Here is a 21,833-nt window from a genome sequence, read left to right as displayed (position 1 = left end):
GACCACCTGTCCATCTAGTCTGCCCTTATATTATTTATTTTTTTATCTTAGGATAGATGTATATTTATCCCAGGCATGTTTAAATTCACTTACTGTAGATTTCCCAACCACGTCTGGGTAGGAAAGCATGATTTGAATCTAAGAGTCTTCACTTCAGTATTATAGGAAGATCTACAGTACTCAGAGTCTCTAACTATAATGTTCTACTTGTGGCAAAGGCTTAAAAATAAGAACAGGACAGGATATAAACACTGTGAGGGTTAATTATTATTAGATATATGCCAATTTTTGGGCTATATCTGTCGCGACTTTTACCTGCTCACACCAGGTCTAAGAAAAGAGGGCAAGGTGTGGGCAGGGTAGGGAGGCACACCATAGGGTAGAAATTTAGGGTAGAAAATCATCAACAGTGCCTTGCAAAAGTATTCACCCCCTTGACTTTTTTTGTGTTTTGTTACATTACAACCTTAAAGGGCTTCTGTCACCCCACTAAACCTTTTTTTTTTTTTTTGCTTATTTATAATCCCCACACTGCGATTTATGCCTACATAAACAAATTAATCATTTTGGTCCTGTAGATTTTGTTTAAAACATGCTTTTAAAATATGCAAATTACCTTGCTACCAGCAAGTAGGGTGGCTACTTGCTGGTAGCAGCCGCATCCTCCGATCCTAAAGACGCCCCCTCCGCATTGTGATTGACAGGGCCAGGGAACGGAATCGTTCTCTGCTGGCCCTGCCTGTTAGCATTCAAAATCTTCAATCGGCGCAGGCACACTGAGAGGTGGCCGCTCGCTCAGCGTTCTATCCTCAATGCGCCTGCGCCAGGTGTAGATGTGACGTCATCGGCGCAGGCGCATTGAGGATGGAACGCCGAGCGAGCGGCCGCCTCTCAGTGCGCCTGCGCCGATTGAAGACAGGTACGGCCGCAGCGCAGGCGCCAGATTTTGAATGCTAACAGGCAGGGCCAGCAGAAAACGATTCCGTTCCCTGGCCCTGTCAATCGCAATGCGGAGGGGGCGTCTTTAGGATCGGAGGATGCGGCTGCTACCAGCAAGTAGCCGCCCTACTTGCTGGTAGCAAGGTAATTTGCATATTTTAAAAGCATGTTTTAAACAAAATATACAGGACCAAAATGATTAATTTGATTATGTAGGCATAAATCGCAGTGTGGGGATTATAAATAAGCAAAAAAAAAAAATTTTAGTGGGGTGACAGAAGCCCTTTAAGTTCAATGTTTTGTTAATCTGAATTTTATGTGATGGATCAGAACACAATAGTCTAAGTTGGTGAAGTAAAATGAGAAAAATATATAAATAAAACTATTGTTTAGAACTAGAAAACAGAAAATTGTCAAGTGCGTATATATTCACCCCCTTTGTTAGGAAGACTATAAAAAGCTCTGGTGCAACCAATTACCTTCAGAAGTCACATAATGAATACAATTATGTCCACCTGTGTGCAATCTAAGTGTCACATGATCTGTCATTACATATACACACCTTTTTTGAAAGGCCCCAGAGGCTGCAACAGTGCAACACCTAAGCAAGAGGCATCACTAACCAAACACTGCCATGAAGACCAAGGAACTCTCCAAACAAGTAAAGGAAAATGTTGTTAAGAAGTAAAAGTGAGAGTTAGGTTATAAAACAAATATACAAATCTTTGATGATCCCCAGGAGCACCATCAAATCTATCATAACCAAATGGAAAGAACATGGCACTCAGCAAACCTACCAAGAGACGGCCGCCCACCAAAACTCACTGACCAGGCAAGGAGGGCATTGATCAGAGAGGCAGCACAGAGACCTAAGGTAACCCTGGAGGAGCTTCAGAGTTCCACAGCAGAGACTGGAGTATCTGTACATAGGACGACAATAAGCCGTACGCTCCATAGAGTTGGGCTTTATGGCAGAGTGGCCAAAAGAAAGCCATTACTTTTAGCCAAAAAACAAAAAGACACGTGTAAGTTTGTGAAAAGGCATGTGGAGACTCCCAAAATGTATGGAGTAAGGTGCTATGGTCTGATGAGACTAAAATTTAACTTTTCGGCCAGCAAAGAAAACGCTATGTCTGGCGCAAACCCAACACATCACATCACCCAAAGAACACCAAAATGTTTTTCAGCAACCGGGACTGGGAAACTGGCCAGAGTTGAGCGAAAGATGGATGGTGCTAAATACAGGGATATTCTTGAGCAAAACCTGTACCACTCTGTGCGTGATTTGAGGCTAGGACGGAGGTTCACCTTCCAGCAGGACAATGACCCCAAACACACTGCTAAAGCAACATGTAAATGTGTTGGAATGGCCTAGTCAAAGCCCAGATCTCGATCCAATAGAAAATCTGTGGTCAGACTTAAAGAATGCTGTTCACAAGCGCAAACCATCTAACTTGAAGGAGCTGAAGCAGTTTTGCAAGGAGGAATGGGCAAAATCCCAGTGGTAAGATGTGGCAAGAGACTTATCCAAAGCGACTTGGAGCTGTGATTGCTGCAAAAGGTGACTCTACAAAGTATTGACTTTAGAGGGGTTAATAGTTATGCACATTGACTCTTTCAGTTATTTTCTCCTATTTGTGGTTTGCTTCACAAATAAAAAAAATAAAAAATCTTCAAAGTTGTGGGCATGTTCTGTAAATTAAATGATGCAAATCCTCAAACAATCCATGTTTATTCCAGGTTGTGAGGCACCAAAACACGAAAAAGTCAAGGGGGGTGAATACTTTTGCAAGGCACTGTAAATCTACACCAGCAAAAGAGCTGTTATAGATTTAGGCCGGTGGTGGATGGGCCTAAATTATATAGAGGCCGACACCTCTACATAACTTAGGCGCATCATGCGTCAGCACAAGGGGTAAAAAGACCAGCGTCTAAAATACTGGTCATAAAAAATTACCCCATGTGTTGCAGTAATGTGGCAGCAATGTTTAATATTTCAATGAAATAATTATTGAACTGTTCTATAGAAAGGTAAAAAAATGTCTTAGCCAGTGTAACATGTTTCAAAGGCTAGGTCCTTTCTATATCGGGTAATGCGATATATGATTATTTGACATCTTTATAATATCTAAAATAAGTTGATTGTAGGTTTCTGGAAACAATTAAATCTTGGCTTTAATTCTTCTACAGTACATTGTCAGAAACAAAGGCATTGATTTGTCCAAGACGGCAATCCACTTACAGTATGATGAGAGAACTCACAGTCTATTGAAGACTCATCTATGGCTGACATTTATTTTGAACTCTCTTATTCACCTAAAGGGGAGCATACTAACTGACATCCACTTTGCACTACTTTAATATACTCTGCTTGAAATGCTGTCTCTTTTTTTTTTTTTTATGTCTGAAACTATAAAAGACACTATAGTACGTGTTTGAACTTAGGAGAAAAGATGCCAGACAGATCTATTAAAAAGGGTAAAAGACTCTGTGTGTGAGACAGTACCCATAATATCTTCCCATATAGCCACATGTTAAATATTAATACTTATAAGACTTATTCTACAAAATACTTGCTTCCGAAACAATATATACTAAAATCAGATGTAATACTGAAAACATTTCATCCTTGTGTTATATGAAATATGTCATGCATGGTTTCTTTACATTTTACATAAGAGTCTCTTTAAAATACTGTAAAATAAAGTTACCCTTATCCACAGGTTGCATCTGGTTTTGGAGCTTAGCCCCAGCCACTTGAATGGGGCAAAGATGCAATATCAGACATAACCTATTGCTGAGAGTAATGTACGATCCTGACTGGGGATGAGGGTTAACATTTGGATAGGGTTAGTTAAATTAGTAACTTGGTAACCACAGAGATTTTACTGTAAGACTAGGATTTAGTGTTCTCAAAAGAATATAATATTATTAGCCAAAAGAATAAATAGCTGTCATCCTAAAAACAGAAGACCCCCAAAGGCAGTTAGAGTTAGTCCAGTAGAGAGGAGAGTGCACAGACATTTGTGGCATATCACTAGGATTTTTCACAAATACCACCTCCTATCTGTGGAATGGGCCCCCCAAAGTGAAGGGAAAACAGCCGCACAAGCATGGCTACCCTCCTTTCACCTCTGTGACAGTATTAAAAGATGAAAGCTCGCTCAGCTAATTCAGTTGGTTCCTAGCAGAGAATGGAGAAGAGGCCATGTTTGCGTGGCATGCTCTTCAGTTAAAGCTACAGGACTTCCAAAGATAGCCAAGCATGGTTGCTCGGCCGTTTTAAGGAGCCCCATAGCAGTGAATGGAGAGGAGAACGTACATGCATGGCATGCTGTCCTTCACTTAGGAGATCTCTTTCTGGAGATAAGAGAGGGTCCCAGAGGTGTAACTCACACCTATCCTACTTTTGTGGCATATCCTATCAATGGTCTGGGCGGGGCTAAGCTTTGTTCACTTGAATGGTGCTTAGCCGCGCCCAGGCCAGTGATACTAGTCGTGACGTCACTGGGCCTGCGGTAAACAGCGAGAAGGCCGCGGCACTACTGCCAGCGCTGCTGCCTTATTAAACAGCTGATCGGCAGGGGTCCCGGGTGTCGGACCTCCACCGATCAGATGCTGATGATTTATCCAGACGATAGATACTCAATTTAAAAACTCCTTTAAGTAACTACCATCTTTTGATATCCTCATTATTTTTGAAAGGTGTATTCTGGTTACAACAAGAAATAGGGATAGAGCTTAGTGTTAAATTGTTGAAGGTCCATTTGCTGGCATCCCCACTGATCATGAGAACTGGGCATGAGTGAAGAAGCAGACTAGCATGTGCACTGCTGCTCGTTTCAAATTCTATAGGTCTGCTGGAGATATCTGAGCGCTGAACTTTTTTTTTCACCTTCGGCAAGCCAATTGAGGTGAATGTAGTGGCACACAGGATCCCTGTTCTCCTGATCGGTGGGGGTCCAAGAGTTTGGCTCTAACAGTTATTTCCTTCTCAGCAGAAGGGATAAATTGTGGTTACTGAAATAACCCAGTATGACCTTGCAATTTTCTGTTTTTTGCTCCTTTCCTTCCCGGAGACATAATTTTTTATATTTTTCCATTCACATAGCTGTAAGAGGGCTTGTTTTTTTGCAGGACAATTAGTACTTTCTGATGGCTCCATTTGCTATTGCATAGGCAGTTAGGAAGAAATTCCAAATGGGGTGAAATTGGATTTTTTTTAAATTAATTCTGACATTTATGAGTTTTGCTTTTACAACGTTACCTATGTGGTAATGCTGACCATTCCCTTCATTCTCTCTGTCAGTACAATTACAATGATAGCACATTTATATAAATTTCTTGTGTTTTAATATTGAAAATAATATTTTTGGAAAAAGTAAATTTTTTTTCTTTTCGTCACCATATTCTGACCCCCACCAGCCCCATTAACTACAATGGGGACTGGTGGAGATCCATCTGCAACCCGGCATATATAACGAGAATCAGCTGGACAAATACTGCTGTAAAACGAACCTACGGGTTTAGGTGGTTTTAAAGAAAAAAAAAAACATTTTAAAATACTCTACTCATGGCTTCTGAGTTTACAAAATAGTGTCTGGAGGACCCTCATCTGCCAGAGCAAAGATTGGTTACAAAGAGCATCAACCAGAAACTGGCACAACCATGCATTACACGGACAGCCCATTGATTTCAATGAGAATGTTAAGAGTTGAACTGCTGCCAGAATTTGATCAACTTATCATTAAGGAACAAGCCCTTTAAAGAATAGCATGAAGTTACCACTGATAATTCTGTCATTTAACAATTACATGTTGAAATAAATTCTCTTGTTCTCATTAACAGTATACTTCAGTCATTTTTTTCAGTCATATTTTTTCTGTCAGGAAGTTCCTGCTTTTATAACTTAGTGATGTTTGACTAAATAAGAGCATAAATCACCACAAATGGAAAGATAAGGATACTGTACTATCTGTACTTATATATTTTTGCATATGTTACACTAAAGTACTGAAATGGCCACCTACTGTAGGTGTCTGATGGGTTGCCTGCTATTCATTGGCCAGAATGATGATGGCTTGTGTGACCACTGCCTTATCCACTTCTACTGGACTGTTGAATACAGTTCTCCCATAGCAATGAAGTGGAGCGGTAGTCAAGGATGAGCATCACTTCATTTGAATAGGAGGATTGGGCACCCCAGTTGTTGTGACCACCTAAACAACCACTTTTGTGAGACTGTCAAGTACAGAGCTGAGCTATCTCCGCCAGTCTCACATAATTGAATGGAGCAGTTGTCATGCATGAGCACCACTCCATTCACACATTTTTTACCCCAGTTCTTCAACGACCCAACCACCTCTGTGGGACTACCGAGTCCATCACTTTTGTGGGATTGGCGAGTAGCTCTCTCAATCATTTATAAAGAAGTTAATGTAGCGGTGGCCACACATGCACACAGGGCTCAGGGATCCCAGTTCTCATGATCGGTGGGAGTCCTAGCAGCCAGATTCCCAGGGACTATACACTTATCACCTAGGTTGTGGCTAGGTGATAAATGTTGTTTGCAAGCCAACCCCTCTAATAATTTAGAAGGGAGAAGTTAATTCCTCATAGTAACAAGAATTTATGTTTTCTTCTAGTAATAGTACACAATATGCTTGTGTTATGTCACACCATTGATTGGCATGAATGTTTCCAGCCTTCTGGGTCAACAATGCCTGTTTCATTTTTCATTTGTAAAGTTATAAAATTATGACAAACAATAACAATAAAACATTCAAGACAATTTAGCAGCAGAAAAGGACATTTAACATGCAGAGGAAAATACTGACAATCTGACAAGTTGCTTAACATGGTGTTTGACAGGAACATACTGCAAAAAAGGTTACAACTGCTAAAGGTCAGTGTGGATGCAGTACAGGCAGGGAGTTCAGCTAGGACCATATTCATAGAGCTAGAGCACCTCCAGCAGTTACTAATAAGATCACCAAGAAAGGTATAAGAGAACGGCCACAGGGTCTGATGCAGTTTTAGAATCTGAGTCGCGTCTGTAATTTATACTGTCTCTCATTTTATGATCCACACCTGAATTTGTCTTCCAAAACTGCATCAGGAGACCTGATGGTATGGCCGTACCTTAACAATGGCACATTTGCCACACCACCCACATGCATTTATCAGGACAGCCGGAGAATTTTGAGCATGACGCAGAAATAATGAAAAGTTTCATACTCAAATTTCCACCACTTGAATAAATCATAATTTCTTCTTTCACTTCAACAAGCTTCTCAATATTCTAAATGAGAAATAAGCATTATATTTTTTTTTTGTGTCATCTAATGAGGGGATAGGTACACAGTAGGACAGCAGAGGACAGTGGATAGTGCACTCCTTCTTTTTACATTTCACTAGGACACATACCAGCATTCTTTTTCTTTGAATTCTCAATTATCATACATTGTACATGTACAATATCCTCTACTCACCCAATAGTGCAGCCAGCATCAGCCTCAATAATCCACACACAATTAAGATTGTGATCATAGGGTGCAGGATACCCCGGGGACAATACTCTGCCCATTTTCTCTCCACGGATATGACCTCCGCACTCAGCTACAAAGAAAAAGACAGTACAGCTGTAGCAGCTATATAATAGGTATTACTATTTAAGCAAATACATGTTATCATTGTATTCTGCTTGCAATCATTCCATAGCATCCTTCAGTGCTTACTTCCTGTGGATAGAAATCTGTCCTGGTGATGTGATGGACACATATATACTAGGATTGTTACCATTACAGCATGTGTATCAGAGCTCTACCTTGAAACGTCATTGTTAATGACCGATGGGTTTTGAGGTTACTGTGCAGCCAATGCAGTTCTAATGAGTTAATATGATGCTGCGTGCGGTACTTGGCCGCAAGGTGGCACTCATAGAATGGTCCTTCCATGTGACCGTACCCTAAAGTTTCCCATTTATTGACTGCAAACAGCATATTAGAAAATTGGATGACTTTTCATTATACAAAGAATAACCTTTATTTGCTGAAACTATAATACATCTTCATTCCTTTGGTCAGTCTAATGTATTGTGATAAATCACTAACTCACTCACTTTTCCCCTGAGGTTGGACTGGACCCAATCCTTTGGGACCCCTGAGCAAGGGTGGGCCTCCAGTCTCCCATCCCTAACACAAGTAGCCCATGGCACAGTAGACTGACTTCACTACATACCAAGAAGCAGCTTAAAACATCTTAACCAGCCTATGCGCCCATATAAATAGTGGGTCGTTTATTTAGGAGTCTACTCAGTATGTTATTATAGATCCATCAGGGGACTGAGATGACTTCTAAGTACAGAGCCAGGCTCGCCAGAGTCCTGCCTTCTCAAACTTGCTGTCCACCACTGTGTGCGCAGTTATTATTTGCATGAAAAGTGTCAGCTTCACTATATAATTTGAATAGAATTCTACTAGCAAGCCCCCCCACACCACATTTTCTTGCTAGAAAAATGGTTAGCGGGCAACTTCATAAACACGACACTCAATCTAAACTTCATTCTTTACAATATACTGTAATTATGATAGAAAACACAGTTGCATTGATAAACATACCCTACTCAGTAATGCTACACTTTCTAACTACAATAAAAGGGTAAAAAGTAAGTCAGAATTAATCTTGATAATGAAGTAAAATTCCATACCTATGCATAAGGGGAGAGGCTGGTCCCAGACTCTGCGCTCTCCAGTCAAGCACACTAACACCCGACTGCCACGTAAGCTGTATCCAGGATCACAGCTGAAAGAAACAGAACTTCCCGCGAAATGCCCCTCGTCTTTGTCCTTGTAGCCATACAGTGGTGTCCCTGGGTCCTCACATTTAATCAACTCAAAACCTGCAGAATCAAGACAATGATATTAAGGGAAGACATAATAATGCTCCGGTACTGACCAATCTGCCCACTGCACTGTCACTTTGTCAGCCGGCGGATAATTACAATTAGTGCCAAGTTTAGAGGCATTAAGAAATGTCGGAGATGCTCGACAGTCTTGTCACTATGTCTTCAGAGACAGCTACGAGGGACGCTAGCAGATTGCATACTGTTATACTCTACCAAGTGATTTAAAATCACAGATAAACCATGTGATAAAAGTACTGGCAGAATTAATACATAGGACAGCTGCGTAATAATAAGTCATGGTCATTTGCTATCTTAGCACTGGAGAAATAGGCCCCCAGCCTTTCATTTAACAAGCAATTAGCTCCTGGTTTGTAATATATGCGTTACTATTCTCAGCCTCATGGATTGTTGTAGAGCAGAGCAGCATTTCTTGATAAGAATGGCTAATAGGAGAATGTGGTGGCAACCTGTTCTGGGTCACTCTGGTCGGTAGGCCCCCCACTTCGGCTTTTTATGACTTCCTAGTATGTTTTCAGCCCCAGTAACTGAGACTTTGCTTTGAAGTTTGTATATTACATGAATATTTTATCTGGAACATTTGAGACTTCACAACTTTTTCACTAGATAAATGTTAAGGTTAATAATGTATATTTAAGCAGGATTTTGTTTACACTCTAATGGGGGCCTTCTGTGATTCCTTCGCTGATTCTTAGACATCTTCAAGTAAAATAACATATTTACATATTTTTAATCATGCAGTGAAAAGAGTTTAATGCAATTCAGTTGCCAAGCAAGTGTTTGAATGTGCTACTGAATTTCTGTATGTTAATCTTTTTCGACAGTAGTTCATGCATTTGATATCTGCATTGTACTACACTGGAAAATCTAGTATTTGTCTGTGCTGTGTACAGAAATAGAATATATGACAGGATCTGTGTGATCTGACACATTTTGATCCCATAATGAGGCTGCTTATTAGTAACCGCCACAAAGGACTACGTGCTTGCTTCTACCAATATCCTCTTCAAAAGACGGCCGGTAATGAGACAAACCTCAAATGGCTGCCTCGTCTCTCATATGGACATTTACAATTAGCTACAGCATCTGGGAGAACATCTTTTAACCAAAAGTCCTGTCAGTCTCTTGATGTGATTAGAAGAAGCGGTCATCAGTAGAAGTGTCAAAAGTGGTATAGAATAAAAAAAAAAAAAAAAAAAACAAGCAACTGGGCTTAGGAAGTGAGATGCAACTATGTATAATGTTTGGAGGTAGGTTAAGGTCATTGGATTGATAATACTCAAAAGATTGAGAATTTAAATTATTAAAGCTGTTCTCAGGATAAAAGATAAGTGTCTGATCAATAGTGGTCCAACCGATGAGACCCCCACTGATCAAAAGAACAAAAGTCTGTGATTCATAATGTGAATGTATTACTACCACTCCTTATACTCCTATGGGACTGCCAGAGATATATATATATACACAAAGACACACAAATATATATGTTCCTGCTTCAGTTTCACTTTGTGGTCAACAGTTGGTACACACAGCCAAAATTTCATGTATGTCGGTAGTACTGTGTATCATTTTAGTCCAATATAAAAGTGTACAGTTCCTTTGAAGGACATTATCATGACAAAATGAGTACGGCCACATGGTCAGATTTCCTAGTTTTGGAAGCCAAAATCAAGAGTGGATAATAAAAGGAGAGAAAGTATAAAGGACAGATATGACTTCCTCTTTTTTTTATTCACTTCTGGTTTTGGCTTTCAAGATTTTATCAGGAAACTTAACTGTGTGGTTGTACCCAAACACCCCATAACAATTGCAGGTTTAGGAAACCCATTTTCAGATACCCTTTTAATAAAATATGAGTAGGGGGGAATTCCCTGTTCGGGGCCCACATTTATTAACTTTTTATTACTCAAATTGCCCATTGATTCATTTAAATGGGAGGCTGTGTAAAGCTTTATTTCTACTGTGGTGGCGCTGCAAGGAAATTTTGCAATTACTACCAGGTTATCCAATGGTTTACAGCAGATCGTTTGAGGTCTCACATGTGGAACATCCTGAATTCAACTTGCCTTGAGGGAAACCCTTCAAATTTACAAGTATTAATCCAACTCAAACAAATGTTAGAAGTACAGTTAGCTTTCATCAATGCTAATGTTAATAGATATTAAAATAGTCACAGCGTTGTTAGGAACCAGACCTGAACAGTAAGACAGAGACCACATTGAGGATAGCATAAAGGATGTAGTAGGTTCACTTTAAGATAGAATTAGCCTTTAAGAAATGAATTTCATCTTATGCAGACTTACTGGAATAATACAGTTCAAATCCTTTACTGGTATTCTCTGCATTAGTAATGAACTCCAACCACAGCGCACTAGAGGTGCTGTTTAGGCTCCTTCCCAGCATCTCCGAAAGACTAAACTTTCCAAGAAGTCGAGCAGAATTATTGTGCCCATCATAGACCTAGAGAATGGGAAAATACAATGTAATGATGTATGATCATACCCAACTTCATCCCTAACCTATTATTCTATTGATTAATAGTCATCGTATTGTAAGACACATTTTCTGATGGAAATGTGATAGGTCAAATATTGAGGGATGTATTCAAAATGGGAAGCCATCAACAGATGAAGTCAAACATTGCTATTTATAACCTATATACATCAGGACTAATAATGGATATAGTATGTAGATAAAGAAATGCAAGACCTTTAGGTAGTCTCCAGGTGCAAGGTCAAATGTCCGAGCTCTCAGCTGTACACCTTTCCCAGGTTGGCTCTGGATTGAGTAGATGCACTCATGGTGGTTGCTGTAATTGGCTGGGTAGTTGGGAGACAGCAAGACACCCTGCGTTCCAGTGACTGATGCGCCGCACTCAGCTGAAATATAAGAAGGGGGCAAGGAGTTAAGATCTACAAAATAGTCTATTATCTTTAGTAATGGGGGTGGGTACCTTAATAACTATATATCTATAGAGTATCTATCTATCTATCTATCTATCTATCTATCTATCTATTTATCTACATATCTATCTATCTATCTATCTATTGATCTATCATCTGAAACAAGTCAACATGAATATCACTCCTTCCACAAGTCCTTAACTAGTGCTTCAATCCAAAAACTACCAAATTTTACTATGCCCATACAGACTACAATGCAAAAATATGCAGTTGGTTGATGTAAAAATTACTAGCATGGCCCTATCAACTAAAATATATCTTGCTCCTCATTACACTACTATAAAAGACTGACTAGAAACTAAGCTCACTTTCATCTTCAATGAAATATTGAACTCCTTTGATGTAAGCAGTGGAGACTACAACGCAATTTTCAACCAAGAATCTAATACAGTACACACCATTGATGAAATGTTTATAGAGTTTTCTAAAGTTACTGGAAATCTTGCCATATTTGTGACTGAGTTATAAGTTACCATTTCTTTCTATACCTGCCATAGCACACACTATATTCCATCACTTGTACTGTAATGTTATGCAAATTTCAATTTCCACCGCTGCATTTCATGTCTTTTTCTAATTTGGGCATTAATCATGTAGTCTATATATCACTTGGGATCACACTTGAAAATGTCAGGTTGGTAGCTCTGAAACCAGCCCCACGAGATATGAATTACTCAATAAAAAGAATTTTTTGTTAAAATAACATTAAGATTATTTTCTACAAAATTAGAGATTATAACTAGACTAGGATGCATTAGAGGCTTTGTATGTGTTAATAGGTATATCTCTGAGTCCAATATTTCTGATGTGCTGAGTCCATTTCCTCATATATGTGCTGTGTTGGCACTATTAGCTAGCAAGCCATAAATGTCTACATATATAATGTCATTACCAGTGCTAGAGATTAGCTAAGTTTTGAAAAATTTGATTTGACAGCTTCACTGAAGTTTGACAAAAAATTGGATATGTTCTTAATTTTTTTTTGCAAATTGCTATGTTAAAAACGTATTCAGCCTATCAGTCAATGGGACCATTTTAAACAGCTGCTTAGACAGAACTGCACCCGTGTTATGGGCGTTAAAAATGGTAATACGCTAGTGCAATATGGCCTTTTGAGTAAAAAAAAAAATCACTCACCACATGATCATGCTGAAAGAGCGCGGTGACTTCCTCACTCTCAGAGCAGATCCTTCGGCAGGTCTTTTCCACTCAAGAGAAGAGCGGACTGGCTCTGAGCGACCAAGTGGATGAGGTGAGTATTTTTTTTTTCCATTCTTTCTAAGACATTTCTAGCCTCCATTTTGGGAAAAATGATTCGTTACCACGAAGAGTTAGGACATTCGGCTTCATGATGAATCAAATGTTTCCTAAAATTCTGATCAAATTCCACTTCCAATGCTTTGATTTGCCTAACACTAATTAGCACGCAGAATAATGTAATGTAAAATCTAAGCTTTTTTTCTGTCTGGTCTTTGTCACCAACTAAATGAGTTCATAATTCTTTTTTGAAAGCCTTCTTTGTGTAAAATCTAAACATACTTTAGCTCTCAGTGTCACCATAAAAAGTTTAGCTAAGCCAGGCTCCTACTATTATGAAGAACTTCCAGTAAAATTACATCAACTGAAAGCATGACCAATAACCAACTACTATACTAAAATAATACTGACAACATGAACAGAATAAAAACAGGACAATGCTGACAACCATGCAACAAGCAACTAAACTACAACTACATACCTCAAGTATGAAGCATCTAAACACAAACATCTGTATTCTGGTATTACTTAGTAATATGCTAAAATCTTTTGAATTATTATACAAGGGAGCCAAACAAAAATTAAAGCACAGGACCACCTACCAACACACCTTGGGAGAGGCGAACTCCACACACGCCGTCTACCTCCCAGGCAGGTGATACGAAAAGCTCCTTCCAAACGGTATCCAGGGAAGCAAGAGAATGTCAAAGAATCACCAACTCCGAACTGTAGACCCTTCCGGATGCTATAGGCTGGGACCTCAGGCTCATCACAGGGCTCCAGATCATACTCTATACATTGCAAACAGGAACACAATACAAAGAATATTTAAGTGTTTCTATTTTGTAGACCTGAGGCATTGCTGAGTCATGTTTGTCATTTCACACCCCATTTTTTTCAATGATGTTTTATAGGACTACAGGTAAACCTAGATCGTTATATTGACTCATAAAACACCAGGAACAGACAATATAGCATCAAAAAATTAAAGGACAAGTTTTATCTGGAGCTTTTTTTTCCATTTCATTAAGAGCAATTAACTTGTCCAACATATATAGCCCCCATTGAGATTTATGCACATTACTGGTCGTTATATACCTGGAAAATATTTCTGTAAATGACTAGGATTTAGGTTGTTTAGTACAGAAAAAGCACAACTTGTACAATTCTAGAAAGAAGAAATTGCTGTCAGCCCTATAAAATAAATTATACATTGTAACTGGCAGGGACATATGATTAGAGAAGTGAATGCAGAGTATACAGAGCAGCAGTGTTACATACACAGCCTCTGGCAGAACATTTGTATCCGTCACAAAGAAATTAAGTATGAACATCAAGGAAGGATGAGACAGGCAGAGCTGACTAGAGGTCTTGTCTTCTCTCTCACTCAAGTACTGAAATCAGGATTACTATGAATGTTGTTGTCAAACCCCTTCACTGCCACAATATAATTGCACTACTTTTTACAGTTCTTACTCTCGTGAACAAGGAGCTTGAGGAAGAGATTTCAGCTGTACAAGACACAGGACATGATTTCATGCCCTCCCTTAAATCAAGTCCTCAGGCAAAAAAACATTGTCTTGTAGAATTCTTTGACAGGCTCTTTCCCTAAGTACTACATTGCCCAACCACATTAACCTGGATTCACAACCAGTGATGAGCGGCAGGGGCTATATTCGAATTTGCGATATTTCACAAATATTTGGGTGAATATTCGTCATATATTCGCGAATTTGAGATAATTTTCTTGATTGCAAAAAATCGGCAATGTAATATTCACGGAATGCGTGCGAAATACAGGCATGGGTAACTTTTGCTTCATTTTCCAAGCTGCTGGAAGTTTCCTGAGACTGGAGAATATGGTTGGCCGAGCAGAACATTAAAATGGCTTTATATGCAGTTAGAGTGCTCCAATATATTCGCGATTGCGCTAATCAGCACTAATGATGCAAATATTTTGGCGCAATACATGAAACTTCACATTTTAGCAGGTCTGCATGTATGTATGGACAGCAGAACCTATCACACTACCTAATGCACTGCACTGCAACAGCTACACTATATCAGGATATAACCTACACTGACTATCTCCCACTAACTATCTGTATTATATATATATAAGCTAACTAACTATTTAATGTAATGAGTGGAAAGCACAGAGCACAGCAATGCCACTGCTGTCTCTCTCAGAACTTAAAAAAACGGTAGAAAATGGCTGCTGGGGAGGTTCTTATATCGTAAGGGGTAGGCAACTTTCCTATTAGTTGCTAGGGATGTTGCTAAGCTCTGACAAAGACATTGCAGCCTTCTCATTGGCCCACAAGCAAGAAGGGAGGTAACTGATGAAAAAAAAATCTAGAATATTCGAAATTACGAATAATTATTACTATATTCTAAATATTTGTGAATTCTCGAAGTGCGATATTCGCAAATAATATTCACGATTCGAATATTCGTGCCCAACGCTATTCACAACTTCAATGTCATACAGCCACTAGCCAAGTTTAGTTAATGTGCTTTTCTTTAGTAACCATTTGCATGCCCAGGATGAGTTAACTTAAAGTTAGTCTTCATTTTTTTTCTATACTTTTATCAGTTATACATTTTTGTGCACTGGGAATGCAATTTATGGAAATGTTACATATAAATAGATCATTAAAGCTTCATATACAGTACAGAACAAAAGTTTGGACACACCTTCTCATTCAAAGAGTTTTCTTTATTTTCATGACTATGAAAATTGTAGATTCACACTGAAGGCATCAAAACTATGAATCAACACATGTGGAATTATATACATAGCAAACAAGTGTGAAACAACTGAAAATATGTCATATTCTAGGTTCTTCAAAGTAGCCACCTTTTGCTTTGATTACTGCTTTGCACACTCTTGGCATTCTCTTGATGAGCTTCAAGAGGTAGTCCCCTGAAATGGTTTTCACTTCACAGGTGTGCCCTGTCAGGTTTAATAAGTGGGATTTCTTGCCTTATAAATGGGGTTGGGACCATCAGTTGCGTTGAGGAGAAGTCTGGTGGATACACAGCTGATAGTCCTACTGAATAGACTGTTAGAATTTGTATTATGGCAAGAAAAAAGCAGCTAAGTAAAGAAAAACGAGTGGCCATCATTACTTTAAGAAATGAAGGTCAGTCAGTCAGCCGAAAAATTGGGAAAACTTTGAAAGTAAGGGCTATTTGAACATGAAGGAGAGTGATGGGGTGCTGCGCCAGATGACCTGGCCTCCACAGTCAGATGGTTTGGGGTAAGCTGGACCGCAGATTGAAGGCAAAAGGGCCAACAAGTGCTAAGCATCTGTGGGAACTCCTTCAAGACTGTTGGAAGACCATTTCAGGGGACTACCTCTTGAAGCTCATCAAGAGAATGCCAAGAGTGTGCAAACCTAGAATATGACATATTTTCAGTTGTTTCACACTTGTTTGTTATGTATATAATTCCACATGTGTTAATTCATAGTTTTGATGCCTTCATAGTCATGAAAATAAAGAAAACTCTTTGAAATACAAAATAAATTGATTCAATGGTCACATCTTAATGTCTGGGGATAAACAAATTAATTTACCAACTTTATCAATCAATTCATATATTTTTACTCATGACTAGATGTTTATGTGCCAATTTCAAAGCTCCTGAACTAGTATTAATCTAATCAAGACAAACAGATATATGAAAAACAAGGTTAGGTTAATGATTTGATTTTTTTCTTTATTATGTCACGTCTGTGAGATAGAAATGTCTGTATGACTCCGATGGCTAACACAAAACTTTATATTATGGGCCTGATGTTACATGAATATTATACTGAGGGGAGGGGAGTATTTTAACTAAATAGTAAGTAAATAGTAATAGAATTAGAATTTTTGGCTGTGTTTTAATTTGTCAGTATAATGCCATTAAAATTGGAAAACAAACTATTGTCCTTCTGTAGCAATGATCTCAGAGTGGTAAACATTTTCAATGAAAGAACAGGGTAATCTTAGTTCATGGCTCTGTTGAACAGGGAAGGGTATATCTGCAAGGTAATCCTCAATATAGTAGTAAATGATGGACTGGCATGACTGAAAAAATGACAGCTCTTTTGTTGATATTTCTAGATAAACATGCAAACAGAGAAGCAATGCATTGATTGATGTAAAAAGCCCTGACTAGCCACACTACTGGAATGGCATAGGGGACGTGTGGTGCTCTAACTTAAAAAAAAAACTAAAAATAAAAAATTGTCATAGTGCTATGTCAAGTTTTGATTAGTCGAGTCTGGATGCTAAAACCCCCATTCATTATCAAAACAAAGGCAAACAAGCAGTGGGGTGAGAGTTGTTCTCTACTGTTTCTAATCAGCTCTGCTCAGCTCTTCTCAAAGAGCAGAGTGAGCAGCGTGCAGACCAATTCTCTTGGGATATTTATCAAATAAGATACATCTGTTTTGTGGCTTGAAAAACTTTTGCAACAGTTGCCACTTTTCAAAGTGGGCCAGATTTAAAGGGAACCTGTAACCCTGGATTTTGTGTATAGAGCTCAGGACATGGGTTGCTAGATGGCACATCTGCCATACCCAGTCCCCGGTCCCCATAGCTCTGTGTGCTTTTATTGTGTAAAAAAATAAATAAAATTAATACGTATGCAAATGAACCTGTCCTGTCCCTGACTTATCTCAAATACAGGACTCATCTCAGGTTAATTTGCATGTGTATCAAATAGTTTTTTTTACACAATAAAAGCACACAGAGCTATGGGGACTGGATATGGGCTAGCGACCATCTAGCAACCCATGTCCTCAGATCTATATACAAAATCCCGGTGACGGGTTCCCTTTAAGAGCTAAAAGTGAGATTAGACCTTGATCATGGCATATTTATTACGTGCGACTTTTGTAAAAGTCGCACAAAAGTCATAACTTCATGCTAGGCAACCCCCTGGTGGACTTTAACACAAATAAGTGTAAACCACATTGCAATCATACCACATATATTACTAAGATGGGCCAATTTATACATTTGGCATAGACAAACAAAGCAAATACAGACTTAAAGCTGACACAAAAACAATCTAAAATTATAAATGTCCCCCTCTGTCTATATACTATACATTATGATTGCTCGGTCTGGTCTTTGAAGACAATTGAGTAGAAATCTAGGGGCACAACAATCAGCTGAGCACTTCACCTTCTTTGTTTTAGTAACTGTTAAGGGGTTCTGGAACCCCACCAATAAAAAGTTCTAACATGTTACTAAAATCTGACATAAGCAAAGAAAGTCCAGGACTCACATACTTGCTAGTGAATCTTACATCACACAATGACTTCATCAGACTCCAGTTTTCTGGATACTTGAGCTATTAGAGGTGAAATAAATCAATTTGCTTATGGATTTCTTTACATCAGAGACAGATGATAACACCCAGGCATATGAGTAGATGCTCCAGAATTATTATTACAAGAGGGATGCAAGTGAAGTAGGTACTAAAAGAGACGTGTCAGGAGAAGTTACAGATACAACTGAAATTGATTATCCCATGAACTCTATTATTAAACCTATCCACAGGGTAAATGTTAAATATCATATTGTGGAGAAGCAAGACCTCTGGAAGCCCTAGCAATTCAGAGAACCTATCTCCTCAAGTAATCTCTCTGCATGGAGCACATATTGGTCCAATGCTCCATGCACTTCTATGGGATTGACATAGACATAGAATATAGTGGTGGACTGCACACCACCACTCCATTTTGGTAGTAATCCAATATTTATCACCTAACCTGTCAATATTTTTATAGGACAATCCCATTGACATTAAAGGTGGATTCTGAAAAAAAAAAAAATGCTACTTTCATCTGATCTAAGTTTATGGAGGAGGTTCCTCTATACGCTACCCCTATCTATAACCCAGAGCAAACACCAGTTACAAAGATTTTCTCTTTAGGAACAAGCATGTCCATGTATTGGACAGATAGTTAATCAAATGTAGCCATCACAATAATGCAGTGTTCCCAGCGGAACAACGGGCAGGGCGGCATGTGGGTGGGCGTACGTAGGTGACGCACGCAACTCCCTCCTGGCTGCTGAGCGCTAGAGATGTCCCGAACTAATCGCTGGCGAACATCGCTTGTTCGCGTTCGCCGCGGCGGGCGAACATATGTGATGTTCGGTCCACCTCCTATACATCATCATTGAGCAAACTTTCACCCTGTACCTCACAATCAGCATACCCTCCCTCCCAGACCCTCCCACCTCCTATAAAAAAGCAAGGACAGCAGCCCTGTTAGATTCATTCTGAAGCTGCAGTGTTAGTTAGAGCAGGGAGAGTGCTGCTGCTGCTGAATTAATAGGGAAAGCGTTAGCTAGGCCAGTGTTCTGTGTCCACTCCAGTCCTCAAAGACTCATCTGCTGTAAGGACAGCGTCCTGACAGCACCCCAAAATGCCCTTTTTAGGGCTGGTACATCAATCTGCTTTTATTTATTTTTTCTATATATATATATTGCAGTTGCCTGCCTGTGTGTGAGAGGCCACAGGCCCACAGACTGTACTGTGTGCACACCACTCATATAGGGTGGCACAGTACCTTGCAGATAAAAAAATTCATAGAATTTTTCCTCTGTAATATAATTGCAGTTGCCTGCCAGTGAGTGTCAGGCCCACTGACTGTACTGTGCCCACTGCCCACCACTCATATAGGGTGGCACAGTACCTTGCAGATAAAAAAGTCATTGAATTTTTCCTCTGTAATATAATTGCAGTTGCCTGCAAGTGAGTGTCAGGCCCACTGACTGTACTGTGCCCACTGCCCACCACTCATATAGGGTGGCACAGTACCTTGCAGATAAAAAAGTCATTTAATGTCCTTCAATGAGATCAGTGAGGATGAGGAATGGGACATGAGTAGCTCGGCTTCAAACCTTGTGCAAATGGGGTCTTTCATGCTGTCATGCCTGTTGAGGGACCCTCGTATAAAAAGGCTGAAGGATAACAACCTGTACTGGGTGGCCACGCTACTAGACGCCCGGTATAAGCAGAAAGTGGCTGAAATGTTACCGAATTACCGGAAGTCGGAAAGGATGCAGCAGTTCCAAAACAAGTTAAAAAGTATGCTTTACACAGCGTATAAGGGTGATGTCACAGCACAACGGGAATCTAACAGGGGAAGAGGTGAAAGTAATCTTCCTCCTACCACAACCATGCCGGCAAGGACAGGACGCTTTACAGACGTGTTGTTGATGGAGGACATGCAGAGCTTTTTAAGTCCTACGCATCGCCACAGCCCTTCGGGGTCCACCCTCAGAGAATGACTCGACCGACAGGTAGCAGACTACCTCGCCTTAACTGCAGATATCGACACTCTGAGGAGCGATGAACCCCTTGACTACTGGGTGTGCAGGCTTGACCTGTGGCCTGAGCTATCCCAATTTGCGATAGAACTTCTGGCCTGCCCCGCTTCAAGTGTCCTGTCAGAAAGGACCTTCAGCACAGCAGGAGGTATTGTCCCTGAGAAGAGAAGTCGCCTAGGTCAAAAAAGTCTAGATTACCTCACCTTTATTAAGATGAATGAGGCATGGATCCCGAAGAGACTGACAGTGGGGGATGCATTTGACTAAAAAAGGCCTGATGAGATGCCTTGGCCTAAAAATGGTCCCCAATCTGCTGTATTTAATCTCTGCATGCCAGATGACTTGCGTGACTTCTCCGCCACCAACTAGGGTTCAAACCGCAATGTTTTAGTGCACTTTCTGCCTGGAAAACATCGATTTTTCGATGCAACAATACCTAGAGTTTTCTGCAACAATACCTAGTTATTCAGGCATGTGTACATGCCTAATTTTTCGGGCCTCTGGTGCTGCACTGTGGCTGCAAAAACAAAACAAAAAAAAGGCACATACATGTGTCAATTCCCCTTCGTGATCGTTACCTTGTTGTGGTGAAGGGGCTTGTGTATCACAATGAAGCGATCACCTCTATGAGTGTGTTGGCAATGTTGGCACAACCCAGATGATAAGGTCGTTGCTTCATTGTGAACAGACCAAAAGCGATCGGCTGGATAATTTTTCATAGAAAAAACATACATTTTCTTTGTGATCATCTTAGGTGATCATTAAAGCCTTCTAGGCCATCAATGGGCCCACACTGCAGAATCATTGTTTTCTGGGTCACTTAACTGTCACTGAACTACCTCAGCACGACCATAGGCTTTGAAAAACCGCCATCGCCTGCAATCTCCCGAACGTGCGCACGAGCACAGTCATCACTACACCAAGATTGACGCATAGAGGAATAAAATTTATGTCATGAGTGTGTCAACTATTGACAACTCTTTGCAGTTGTTTGCGGTGCATTAAACAGGGAGTTTGGTCTGTCAGAGTTTGGTCTGTCACTGTGAAGCGGGCGTAACCCTTACACTACCTGATCGATACAACATCATACCTGATCGTATACACACACTGGATGTTTTAAAGCACGTTATTCCAAACAATTTAGGAATGTTAGGTGATTTATGCCCTTTATGGATTAAAACCTGACTCTGCGTCAACTACGTAATTTTCCATGGGAGTTTTGCCATGGATCCCTCTCCGGCATGCCACAGTCCAGGTGTTAGTCCCCTTGAAACAACTTTTCCATCACTATTGTGGCCAGAAAGAGTCCCTGTGGGTTTTAAAATTCGCCTGCCTATTGAAGTCTATGGCGGTTCGCCCAGTTCGCCTGTTCGCGAACATTTGCGGAAATTCGCGTTTGCCGTTCGCGAACG

General features: G+C 39.9%; 1 protein-coding gene across 1 annotated transcript in view; it reads right to left on the bottom strand.

Annotated features, from left to right (window-relative positions):
- Window positions 1-21,833, bottom strand: part of CSMD2 (CUB and Sushi multiple domains 2) — a 1,002,961-nt gene that overhangs the window by 216,006 nt on the left and 765,122 nt on the right. Inside the window, exons 21-25 of the mRNA XM_040422265.1 lie at window positions 13,686-13,874; window positions 11,573-11,742; window positions 11,167-11,323; window positions 8,648-8,839; window positions 7,431-7,557 (exon numbers count right to left, since the gene is read on the bottom strand). Coding sequence (XP_040278199.1) covers window positions 7,431-7,557; window positions 8,648-8,839; window positions 11,167-11,323; window positions 11,573-11,742; window positions 13,686-13,874 — 835 coding nt within the window. The remainder of the gene's footprint in view (window positions 1-7,430; window positions 7,558-8,647; window positions 8,840-11,166; window positions 11,324-11,572; window positions 11,743-13,685; window positions 13,875-21,833) is intronic.

This window comes from Bufo bufo, chromosome 3 (assembly GCF_905171765.1).
Source record: "Bufo bufo chromosome 3, aBufBuf1.1, whole genome shotgun sequence".
NCBI classification, from domain to species: domain Eukaryota; kingdom Metazoa; phylum Chordata; class Amphibia; order Anura; family Bufonidae; genus Bufo; species Bufo bufo.
This window is presented reverse-complemented; position numbering and strand designations above follow the sequence as displayed.